This window comes from Natator depressus, chromosome 11, assembly GCF_965152275.1.
Source record: "Natator depressus isolate rNatDep1 chromosome 11, rNatDep2.hap1, whole genome shotgun sequence".
NCBI lineage: Eukaryota > Metazoa > Chordata > Testudines > Cheloniidae > Natator > Natator depressus.
In genome coordinates, this window is record NC_134244.1 from 61,835,692 (window position 1) to 61,848,267 (window position 12,576).

The 12,576-nt window shown below is 40.2% G+C and overlaps 1 protein-coding gene across 1 annotated transcript in view; it reads right to left on the bottom strand.

The window, feature by feature from the left end:
• INO80D (INO80 complex subunit D) overlaps window positions 1–12,576 on the bottom strand; it is a 56,526-nt gene that overhangs the window by 25,075 nt on the left and 18,875 nt on the right. The window contains exons 4-5 of the mRNA XM_074967993.1: window positions 9,862–10,610; window positions 6,191–6,299 (exon numbers count right to left, since the gene is read on the bottom strand). Coding sequence (XP_074824094.1) covers window positions 6,191–6,299; window positions 9,862–10,610 — 858 coding nt within the window. The remainder of the gene's footprint in view (window positions 1–6,190; window positions 6,300–9,861; window positions 10,611–12,576) is intronic.

Consider the following 12,576-nt stretch of genomic DNA (forward strand, 5'->3'; position numbering starts at 1 on the left):
CCCAGGACCCCCCATAGGCTACTGGGGAAGGGCCTACAATTGGACAGTAGTAAACCCCTAGAAGAGGGCCGAACTGTCAGAAGGCCTAGCTGGAACCATTGCCTCCAGGGAGGAAGCCCTGGGGGTATGGCCCGATACCAGGGCCGAGACGGATTTAAAGACCACGGCCACACCTGACCAGAAGGGGGTGCTCGCAGAGATGGGTGCCATGCCATTACAGGCATGTTCAATGGCACGTACAACTCAGAAGTATTTAACTCTGAAGGAATAAATGTTGACTGTCTACCATGAAAAATGAAAACGGCACTACCCTATAGAAAAGAAGAGCAAACAGGTGGTGTCCACCAATCCAGTACTGCTAAAGTCAACAAAGGGAGCCTCGGAGAGTCCATAGTGTAAAAAATGTCAGACTGCTGGAAAAGGTATCCAAACTAGTTTAGAGGGAGGTATCTGATTTTAGGAGAGCCAATACTCAGTAATCCAACATACAGAATGTCCTCTGTTTTTAAAGTACTGTGATAAACAGCTTCTCTTCAAGCCAATGAAAAGTTCCTGACTTGAGATTAGAAGTAAAATTGATGCATATGCCATAACCCAGTGGTTCTCAAACTGTGGACACTTTATTGCTGAGAAACAAGAAATGTGGAGTTGGGAGGAGTCCTTAAGATGGTTCTCTTTCATGAGGCAGCATTCAGAATAAAATGAGCTGGAAAAACTAATAATCCCAGCATTACCACTGTAGAATCTGCAAAAGACGACATAGGCCTAACTGCATTCTCTCCATATGCAGCCATACTTTGCCAACTGAAGCTCTATGATGGTTGCTATTGCACCTTCTGAGGAGGGTTTTAATGAAGACTCTTATGTGGGGGTAAAATCTGGCAGGGGAGAGAACAGGGCATGCCAAGTAGCATGAAGAAACAGACAGGACAAAGGTGACTTTCTCTACAGGGTTTGCCATTAACTAGCTTAGTGTAGTGACCTCTTGTGAATTATTTGCAAAGGCACCACACTACAATGGAAGGTGAAAATATACAAAGTATTTTTTAATTGGAAAAAGTCATCCTGCTATCGGAAGTAACAAACAAAGGAACCACCCTTTGTACTGTTATTCTTTACTACAGAGTAACCAAGAACCCTACTCTTCCCTCAAGAGGAGATCTGGACTATGGTACAGGCTAGCAAAACACAGCTGTTAAATAAATATATAAATAAAATCACTCCAGTGTAATTCTTTTGAACATTATAGGAAAGAATCTTTAGAATCTTTCCACTCTTCCTTCTGCCATTTCTAGTACCTCTTTTTTAAAGTGTAGAGGCTGTATTTATTTGGTGGGTTTTATTATATGTTATTGCCATGCAGTATGCCAGAGGGACGGTGTGAGGACGAACACTAATCATCTCATTTGTTTGTTCTGTTTTTTAAATTCCAAGGAAGTACCTTGGTGTCAGAGGCTGGCTGGCCCTTTACGATAAGGCAGACTCTGCCTTGCCTGTGACCAGACAGTTACCCCACTGATGGGTATGATGGAGACTTAATTATAATTCCTGATCCCTGCTGTGGTGGGATCAGAGGGAGGACTACTGAAACAGAGCCGTGAACTCAGTCAGGAGACCCAGGAGAGGAGCAAGAGAAGTTCCCTCACTCTGGGAAGGGCCTGATAAAGTCAGGCTGGAGAAGACCCACTGGTGAACAGGACAGGCCCTGGGGGGCCTGAGTCAGGACCTAAAAAGAGCAGGAAGATCCCTAAGGTAAGCTGCCAGAGTCCCTGGGGATGAGAAGCAATGGGGGAAACTTGCTGGAAAGCAGCAGCATAGGAGAAACTCTGCAAGGCCCACACATACAGGTAAAGAGCAGAGAACGTCAATGTAGCCAAAGAGGGTGGGAGAATGATTAGTTTGGATTTACTTGGATTCACAGTTGGATTTTTGTTACACCAGAAGAAGGCTTCTCCTAAGAAGCGTCCTGACTGGAAGACCAGGCCATGGAAGATCCAGCAACAGAGAGTGACCACCGCAGGGCTGAGGAAGCCATCAATAGGGGTTCTAGAGGCAAAGTCCCCTGCAGCATCACATCCTGACACCAGTGGGCGCTATGGCAGTGGTTGCAACTGTATACGCTGTGGTAGTTTCAACACTTCTGCAGCGCTGATGGCTGTAGGCTCACTTTTGAAGGCTACTATCTTTCTTGTGAACTGATAGCTATGATGGAGAAAATTTACTTCCCATTGCTTTCAGTGGCAAAAACAGTCTATTCTGACCATTTTAGACAAACTTCAATATATACACTGCCAACAAAGTTGTTCAAATCTGGATTTTGTTTTAAATAAGCTTGTTTTTCCTTTATAAGCAGATGAGGGCCAAGGTCAAATCATCCATGGTGTAGCTTCAGGGAGGGCAATGGAGTTGCAAGCAGGGACCACTTTGGTGTTAGCAGTTGTAGATGAAGATAAGGACTGTTCATGTCTCACCTCCCCCAGGAACCAGTGTTCCGATGAAGAATTTTCCCCGGCTGAAACAGGTTTCCCAGCAAGTCAGCTACTCTTGATTTTAACTCTAGTGTTGCTAACTCAGAATTTTATCAGAGAGTCTTGCAATATTTGGTGTTTTTCTTCAAGGCCCTAGACCTGAACTCCTGTGAATACACCAGAATCTCAATTTTCATTTTAATAATAATAAAGTAAGTGTATGGCCCCCATGTTTTACACACAAGCTTCAGAATGTGACCATGCAGATTAAAAAAATAGAAAGGCAAACAAACTCCAACTGTTTTATTTTCAAAATCTCATGAATTTTAAGCCAATATCATGATTTCTGAATGCTGAGCCATACCATCACTGAAAACTCTAATTGATCATTACAGAGGAAATTTTTCCCTCAGGGAGAAGTATTGAAAACAAGCCAACCCGGTGAATGCAGAATTGCACTCAAAGTCAATCACTTGCTTCTATGGGTACGTCTACACAGGGTTGGAAGGGACCTCAGGAGGTCATCTAGTCCAACCCCCTGCTCAAAGCAGGACCAATCCACAGCTAAATCATCTCAGCCAGGGCTTTTTCAAGCCTGACCTTAAAAACTCCTAAGGAAGGAGATTCCACCAACTCCCTAGGTAACGCATTCCAGTACTTCACCACCCTCCTAGTGAAATAGTTTTTCCTAATATCCAACCTAAACCTCCCCCACTGCAACTTGAGACCATTGCTTCCTGTCCTGCATCTGCCACCATTGAGAACAGTCTAGATCCATCCTCTTTGGAACCCCCTTTCAGATAGTTGAAAGCAGCTATCAAATCCCCCCTCATTCTTCTCTTCTGCAGACTAAATAATCCCTCACCTCTCCTCATAAGTCATGTGCTCCAGCCCCCTATTAATTTTTGTTGCCCTCCGCTGGACTCTTTCCAAATCCTTCTTGTAGTGTGGGGCCCAAAACTGGACACAGTACTCCAGATGAGACCTCACCAATGCCGAATAGAGGGGAATGATCACGTCCCTGGATCTGCTGGCAATGCTCCTACTTATACAGCCCAAAATGCTGTTAGCCTTCTTGGCAACAAGGGCACACTGTTGACTCATATCCAGCGTCTCGTCCACTGTAACCGATAGGTCCTTTTCTGCAGAACTACTGCCTAGTCACTCAGTCCCTAGTTTGTAGCAGTGCATGGGATTCTTCCATCCTAAGTGCAGGACTCTGCACTTGTCCTTGTTGAACCTCATCAGATTTCTTTGGTTAGCTTGCTATCAATTTGAGTAGCTATTTAAATTAGTAAGGCAGAGTCACTTTAACAAAACAAACTCATCCATGGAAAAGTTTAAATTAATATATACTCAGAAACAGAGAACATAGTGCAGAATGTCAAAGTAGAACAAGGAATAGATGTTTACTTAATAACAATCTTTACTGAAGCTTGACAAATAGAAATACAATTTTGAAAGATTGGAAACAAGAAAATGTGTCAATGTTTATTCATAAACAAAATTAGAAAAGGTGCTGAAGAGTAGAACTCGGCAGATTAAATAGAAAAGTAAGAGTTGCAAGTGCTGTAGAAGAATTGATCAGTTATGGTCAATGAAGAGGGTGTTTTAGGTGAAGTGCACAAAACGTTAAATGAAATAGAAAATGTCAATTAAAGTTCATACTTTTGATCAACATGCGAAAAGAACATGGAGGATTCAGCGAAAGAAAAACAACCAACCAACCCAAAAACAAGCCAAGACTCAGAAGCTAATGTGCAACCCCCTTAAAAGGTGAAAAAGAAAATGGGATGTAAGTAACGTTCCAATCCAATGTCAAGGAGGGGGACGAGTTCTTTGATTGGACACTTCACCTTTTTTGAAAGTTATATTCAGTTTAAAAGATTAACTGGAAAACTATAGTCAGAATGGAAGTATGTCTATTTGATCCCTAAAGTTATGTTCCCTAATAGCCAGGCTGCGAGGAATAATCACCTGAAAAAAAGCTATACCATAGCTATATTTTAAAAATATTTGTAACTTCTATGAAAGCTCGCTGTTTTTCTGCTTAGTGATCCCAAAAGGGCAACCAACTTTCATGCCAGCTAAAAAAAAAGTGTTTTTTTATTTGGGGAAAAGGAATGTTAAAGGGATGTTTTTGGTCTGCTGATTGTTACCAAAGTTTGGCTTGGTGAGGGCATTCACCATTCTCTCAATTTTGATTGCAGCTTTGCCGTTCACCATGAAGATGCCTTTACAAATTGGTATGGTTTTCTGCAAGCTGGTGTCCTCGCCATTCAGTTTTGCGGTTTTAAATAACACATTTGCAGGGGCACTGAAGTATTACCACCACATCCATCCATGTCTTTTGGAAGAAGGTGCAATGCTTTTAGACACAAGAAAAATATCTGGTTGTGTACTGAAACTGAATCATAATATAGAAGCTATAACAAAACTTATCAAGGCTGTGATTTCATTTTGTGATTAATATGGCTCAAACTCCTTTCTTCTAGATTATCTCAATTTAACTACAATACTCTGACTTTACTCTCTGCGTGCTAAAATGACATTAACAGAGACATATATGATCATATCCTGTTGCGAGACTGCACAGTCATGGATTAACAATGTTTACACAACATTTTAAGCCATTCTGCACCAGCAATACAAATGTACTGCCAGTTTATAATCAAAATCTAGAACATGATGTTACTGGTTAGCTGATGGAGGCATAATACCACTTCGCAATTACCAATGAAAAGAACAGTTATACAAACTATCAATCCCATATTCCTCTTTATTGTATCACAAACAAACAAAAATACTACTAAAAGGTAGTAAAAACAGAAAAGATAAGTTCTGATTTTGGCCCCAATACACAAAGTCATCCCTATTCAACAAAGCATTTCAGTGTGTGCTTAAATCCCATTAAGTGGGATTTAAGCATGTGCTTAGGTGCTTTTCTGAATCTAGGCCTTTATCCCTGCCCTGCTTCAGCTGCAGACTGCAAAAATGGCACTTCTCCAGTGGTTCTGTGGGACTGAGTCAGAATTGTAGTTCTTACAAATAAATGAACTGAAACAATCCTCATGGGGGTGTGTGTGTGTGTGTGTGTGTGTGTGTGTGTAAAAACCTTTGCAGAATCTTAGCCCCCGTTAAAATAACTTCCATTCTGTCCTGGGCATCGCCTGAAAATGACATTTGATCTTTTTAGCAGGATTATGATAAGACCAAACTCAAGACCAAAAATGAACCCAATGTCTCCAGAAGCAAAAGAACAATTCAGTGACAAAATTATTGATTAGTACAATTTTCAAAAGTCAGAAACAACAAAAGATTTTGAAAAATACTATGCAGGGCTACTATGATAAGGTTTAAAATTCATGCTCCCATTTTATCTACTAAGCGTTACTCTACTCTCTTGGTACATTAGTTTTTTTTAATTAGTCTCTTCTTCCAGAGAAGAGATCAGGTTTATGTCCTTATCAAATGTAAAATGGAATTTAGAAGTCTACTCACAGTCTGTTACTGTGATTCCCGATCTCATTTCTGATATCTGGGGCACAGCTTCTGGATAGAGCTCAACAACTAACAACATGTTGACCTGGTTCTGCTGTATAATAAAAGGTCTTGATTCAGCAAAGCACTTAAGCCCCACTAACTTTGCTTAAAGTAAAGCCCATGTTTAAGTGCTTTGCTGAATTGGGGGCCAATACAAACAATAAAAGAAGGATACTTACTCATGTCTTTCATATCTGAGAGTTTCCCGGATAGACCATGCAACCTGGTATGGGGAAGTTTGCTCTGAATCCTCCAACTCTTCTCCACTGTCTTCAGACCAGTCCAGCCCTGAGTAGGGGAGAATTGGAAACATGAAGGCTGGATGAAGAGAGACTGTAATCCTCAAATATCTGAATAACCTGTGGCAATAACCACTATCAACAGCCTCTGCCTATTCTAGGTCGTACATAGCATAGCAGTGAGGATACATTATATTAGATTCATCGTGTAATTTTCTCAATAACCTACGGACAGTTATGAAAGCAGCTTCATTACAATGTACAAACAGCATTTATCAGCATTTTTCAATGACCGGTTTGTTACCCCTTTAATATCTTTATTGGCCTTCTTTGTCCATAAATATATTAAATAAAAACCAAAACTACCATCAGTCTTATGTAAAGACAAACATTTTCTCTGTTGTGCTCAATGTTAGATTTTTTACAAATGATAAAGAGGAAGCCCCTACCATGAAGAGCTGACAGTCCAATAATTAATAGTCTATGGTCTAAATAAGTTACATAACCCGGTTTCTTATTTCTGTACATTATAGAGTATAGACCCTCTGTTCCCCCAGCTGAAAAGCATGGAGAATAGCAAAACCATGGGAGAAAGCTACAGGGACAGAGCTACACAGTATGTGTTCCTCTGTTCTTTTCTGTGTAAATCACCTGCCATCTCCACCAGATATCAGTAAGAAAGGGGCTCCTTCTGCTCCAGGGGGAAGAGACAAGAGCTGGGGTCAGTCACTCTTAAGCAGCATGTTCACCTTCCTATACAGCTTAAGTACACATAAAAATACCAGATTAATTAACGATTTTTGGAGCAGGATCACTTCATTCTGTGATTTTTGTGTCTCTCATTACCAAAGAGCCCAGGACAGCATCCTACAGCACTGCAGGACTTTGCTGAAAAGGGCGACCAGGAAGGACCATGGAGGAAAGTCCCTCCAGATGTCTGGGCAAGATCAAGCCAGGGTTCCTATAGATTCTCATCTTCTGCATCTTTTCATGGCCCCACCCTATCCTTGCTAATCCCTTGGAGCAGGATGGGAAAACGCAGTCTCCCTTCCAAACCAGCTGTTTTTTTTGTTCTTCTCTCATGTGTTTTTATATATGGCCCTAAATACAGAGCAGGAGTAGGGGGCAGAGTGTTAAGGGCCATTTAATTTTTTTAAAGCTTATTACTGTATTTTATCCAAGAAGATTTTGGGCCACGTTTCCAAACCAGGTGTCTAGAGGCTGGCACTCTAATCAGTATTCAGGCTCCTTTGTGTTAATTTAGGAGCCTAAATACAGATTTGGGGTAAAAATTTCAAAAGCACCTATGTGATTTAGGACACAGGACTTTGACTTTTGAAAATGTTACCTTTGTGCCTATTTTTAGACATTCAAGTTTGGCCCAAGTGTAAACGCTAAGAAACTTGAAAAATTTCTTACACTTAAATTTATTTTACTTGAAAAATAAACTAGCTAAACTGACGTTCCATAAAGCCACATGCACAATGGATGCAGTGTAATCAATTTTTTGGCACAAATTAAAAAAAAGTCATAAAAGATTTAACAGCCATACTTAACTCCTAAAAAGGGAATGGGGAGCATTGGACCTTTTTTCCACTTTGTTTATACAAACATCAGTTTGCATAGTTTTACTAAAAATTAAGGGTATCTTTTTAAAGATTCTGAAAGTAAGATTCATATCTTGTGCCTGTCAACTCTAGTACTAGGTATTTTCTTAAATAGAAATCCCAGAAGTTTTCCCACCAGGATAAAAAAGTCTCTAAAAATAGTCCATAATGTGAGCTTTCAAGTACGTACTTATCTACTCCCACACAGCTAATGTATAATTAAGTTCATTTTGTTAATTAGCAGTTATAAAATGCTATAATCTTATCTTCATTTTCACATTTATTATAGCATAACATTTCCACAATTTTATATTTATACATCTGATGAAACATTTTCCTAAAACCAGGTACAATAGGAAAAGTTATTTTTATAGGAAGTGTTATTGTAGAATGTGACACGCATCACACATAGAATGCTACTCTTACGCAGGCTCATGAGAACAGGTGACTTTCTAACCTATTTGGAAAAAAAAAAAAAAGGAGTACTTGTGGCACCTTAGAGACTAACCAATTTATCTGAGCATAAGCTTTCGTGAGCTACAGCTCACTTCATCGGATGCATACTGTGTATATAAGGTCTTCTGCAGTTTCCACGGTATGCATCCGATGAAGTGAGCTGTAGCTCACGAAAGCTTATGCTCAAATAAATTGGTTAGTCTCTAAGGTGCCACAAGTACTCCTTTTCTTTTTGTGAATACAGACTAACACGGCTGTTACTCTGTAACCTATTTGGGAATCTTGACACTTGGGATGTTCCTGGTATCCTCATTCCTCAAATTAACTGCATTATCCAGAGAATCATGAAACAGTTCTTTCAGAACATCCTCCTTCAGAGACATGCTGTAGGATACTCATTAGCTTCCCAACAAACAGCCAAATTGTCCCAAAGGTGCCAAAAGGCAAATCTTAACAGCAAATTAAAAAAGATTAATTGAAACAGCAAAAATTACAGATGTTTGTGATGTGTGCCACTAGTTAAATAATTGCCCAGACATACTAGAAGTAATTTTTTTTTTTTTTAAAGACACAAATGGTTTTCTGTTTCTGTTTCTATTGTTTTGCATTTCTGGTTCTTGTTTCTCTTATTTACTGCCCACTTTCTTACCCCTGTAAAACTAAACAATAATCTAAAGCTAAATTAAAAAGCAAAGTAACATTAATGGTGTATATATCTCAACCTTCATTTACAATGGAGGCAACAAGCCAACACCTTATCCATATTCGAGTGCCTCTTAAAATTGCAAAAAGCCCTATTTCCACACGCAGAAGTCCGTAACATAATTTAAATTAAAAACAAACTTAACATATAGGCAGTTAACACAATGATTAAGACTTATTACTGTAGTGTTGGGATAATAAGTTAATAATAGTATATATTAGTAATGGGTAAAATGGACAACTTCTGCACTAAATCACGGAAAAACCGCACCTCCAGAATCAGCTTCTGAATCCTCATTCTCTAGTGGAATACAACACTAGACTTTCTTTTACTGAATCAGATCCCATATCTTAGCAGTTTGCACTCAAAATTCCCAACGAAGTCAACTGCTGTTTTGGGTGTGCACAGAATGCACAATCAAAGCCTCAAAGTTGTATCTGCATTTTCATTCAACAATCTCCTTTTTTCATTAGTTTCATATTTGGGTTTTACAACACAGGCTCTAGGTCTAACATGGTCTATATACTCAGTCTAGGAACAAACAGGACCATTGTTACTGCTTCACTTGAAAATGTTGTGATTTAAAAAAACAAAAACACACACACACACCTGAGAGTGAGTTATACCTCAGTTTGGCCTCTCAAGATCATTAACTAGCATTTTTTTTTTTTAAAGTTATAAAGAATAAAAAAAAGTTGTAAAACAGATGTGACCTGCCTATACATCTCTTGACATATTTCCCCCTTTTAGAAAGGTATAAGTACATGTCCTGATGAATTTAAAGGCATATAATCTCATAGCAACCTGAAAAAACAGTACAGTGATGTATGTAATTATCTACCTACCTAAATGTGGAAACAGATCAGTTTCCAGCTGCTGTTTTCGAGTGCACAGTTTCACCAGTCTCTGTAGCCGGCTCATGCAGGATGAGTGTGGAGAGAAGGCTGTGGCTTTCATGAGGACCCGATCAGTCCTTGGTGGGTCCACGACAGGAGCCCTGGTGGGTGGCAGGAGAGGCAGGGGTCTCTTGTTAGACATCTGCCTTGCTTGTGCTATAGTGTGTGTGGTGGGTGCCACTCCCTGCATTGGTAGGCTGGTGTTCTGAGGTTGAGGTGACTTGCAGACGAAGCCCTGCGGTAGCCCTATAGGCTTTAAAGAAGTTGATAAAGGTGGCAGATGGGAGTGCTGCTGCTGCAGTGGCTGCTGCTGCAAAGGTGCAGGAAGGGGGCTAAAGTGCTCTTGGTGAACTTTTAAAATCTCTGTTTCTCTCTGGCGCTGCCGGTTTTGGGCCAACTTGCTCTGCAACTTTTTCCTCACCGTTGCCCCTTTCTTTAAGTCATCATCCTCTTCGTTGAAAGCAAAGGGATCATCTAACTCTGCTTCCAGGTAGTGGAGAGGAAGCCTAGCCCCCGGTGGAGACAGGGACATCCCATCCAGTCCATTGGACATCTTCAAGGCCAGTGTGGGCACTGTCAGACTGAAGGCCATAGCATCCATCTGGTGCCTGACCTTCACTTCCTCTATTGGATCATTCTTTTTCTTCCTCTCCTTTTTAGGTATAAAGCCAAGTACCTGTAGGTGGCTGTTGCAGTACCTTCAAAAGTGAAAACAGTAAGTTCCTTTTTTCTCTTCTTTTAAACAAACACACTTAAGAAAGCAAAAAAGATGAAACCACAGACAGGAAACCCCAACAACAACAACAAAAACCATCTGACCTGCCAATGAAAAAATTAGATTATTAACTCATGTTTGTGTATTAATGAGTTTCTACAATCACATCCCATGTTCCAGGCCCATGATATAAAATAAAAACTTCCACATGAGAGAATTTATCATTTCTGGATTTTTAAAAAAAGTCTGAGAGCCAAATACCTATCCTTTCAAAAAAAATAAAAAAATAAAAAAATAAAATTATCCCTCATATCCTTAATGGACACATGGCAAGATGAACGAGGCAAATGGACTGTATGATACATTAGACTAGAGGTTCTCAAACTGTGGTCCGTGGACCACTAGTGGTCCGCAAGCTCCATTCAGGTGGTCCGCAGATAGTTCCCTCTAAGGTGCACGCCTGGGCGGCCGCACACAAGAGAACGAAGAGCCATTCACCTAATTAGTGGAGCCGCGCAGGCGTGGCTCCACTAATTAGATGCCTGGTCCTGGAGAAGATGCACATATAAGGTGAGGTGGTGGCCTTGGGGGGAATAGGGAGTAGGTGGGAGAGGATAGTGGGGTGAGAAGAGGGGGTGGGGGGAATTTGGGACGTGCAGGGCTGCGGTGGCCAGAGAAAGAGGCAACTTTCCACAGCCCCAGGGCTGCGGCAGGGGAGAGATCCCCCCCTCCTTCCCAGCCCCAGCTCAGGAGCTGCTGCGGTGGGGGAGACAGGGAGAGACCCCCCCCACATTTCTTCCCAGCCCCAGCTCGGGGACTGCCACATCCATTGCATTAGAAAGGTCAGAATACTGATATTAAAATATGAGTTGTGTGCTTTTTATTTTTAGAACAAAAAAAACCATTAATTATTGGGTTTTTTAATATAGAGGTTTTATTCAGAGTGCTTTACAATAGTTAGCTAATGGTACAAGCAACATTTGGAAAGATCATTAAGTGGTCTACCGAGATCCTCAGCAATTTTCAAGTGGTCCGTGGGGAAAAAAAAAAGTTTGAGAACCACTGCATTAAAATATAAATTAAAGGGCCCTGATAAGAAGAAAGTTATTAAGGGCCAGACAAATGGAACCATTTTAAGGCATCCCACATTTAAAAGTATAATAGAGACTACTACCCCTGCTATCAGGCTATTCTTTCACTATGAGTGAATTTGCATGGTTTTAGTGTGGTGTACGTTGTAAAGATAGAGTTAATATGCTTCTGTAATTGAGAGACAAATTACAAGACGCTTTTTCCATGGACAGTCTTGAATTGGAGATCTTTGCTGAGAAGGGCCACTAGTTGTGTCTGATGATTAAGCAACTAAATAAATGGCTTTAGCTGTATGCTATTTTCCATGGTTAAGTACGTATCATAAAGAGCAACTGAGTAAATCCGAGCAAAAACTATATTAATATAGGCAAAAAATGTCTATCCTGTCATCACTGTGCATTGCTTACACACACATTATAACAAAAATGTGTATTTCAAGCTGCTATAAGATGAACTCTTTTCTAGTTAATTTTACTTTAAAACCACTGAAAGTCTCTCTCAGATATATTAACACTAAAGGACTAGGGGTAATGATGATCTATAGTGACAGATGACATACCTAATTAGGGGATCTAACAGATAAACAATTAATTCTAGGCTGCCTAGATACTCTCGAACCATCAGGTGATTGGGAAATAGCGACTATGATTTCTCTGTAGTCAATGGAGGTCTGCCTATTTTAAGTTGCAGGATTGGGAACCATAATTCTTATATTTAAAAAGAAAGATTCAAGGAAGGAGGTTGAAAATTATGGGCTTGAAAGTTTAACATCTATATTAAAACCTGGAGATATTTATTGATAGCTTATGGACATGTTTGGGGAGGTACTATTTAACAGCTATGAGTCAGTATGCATT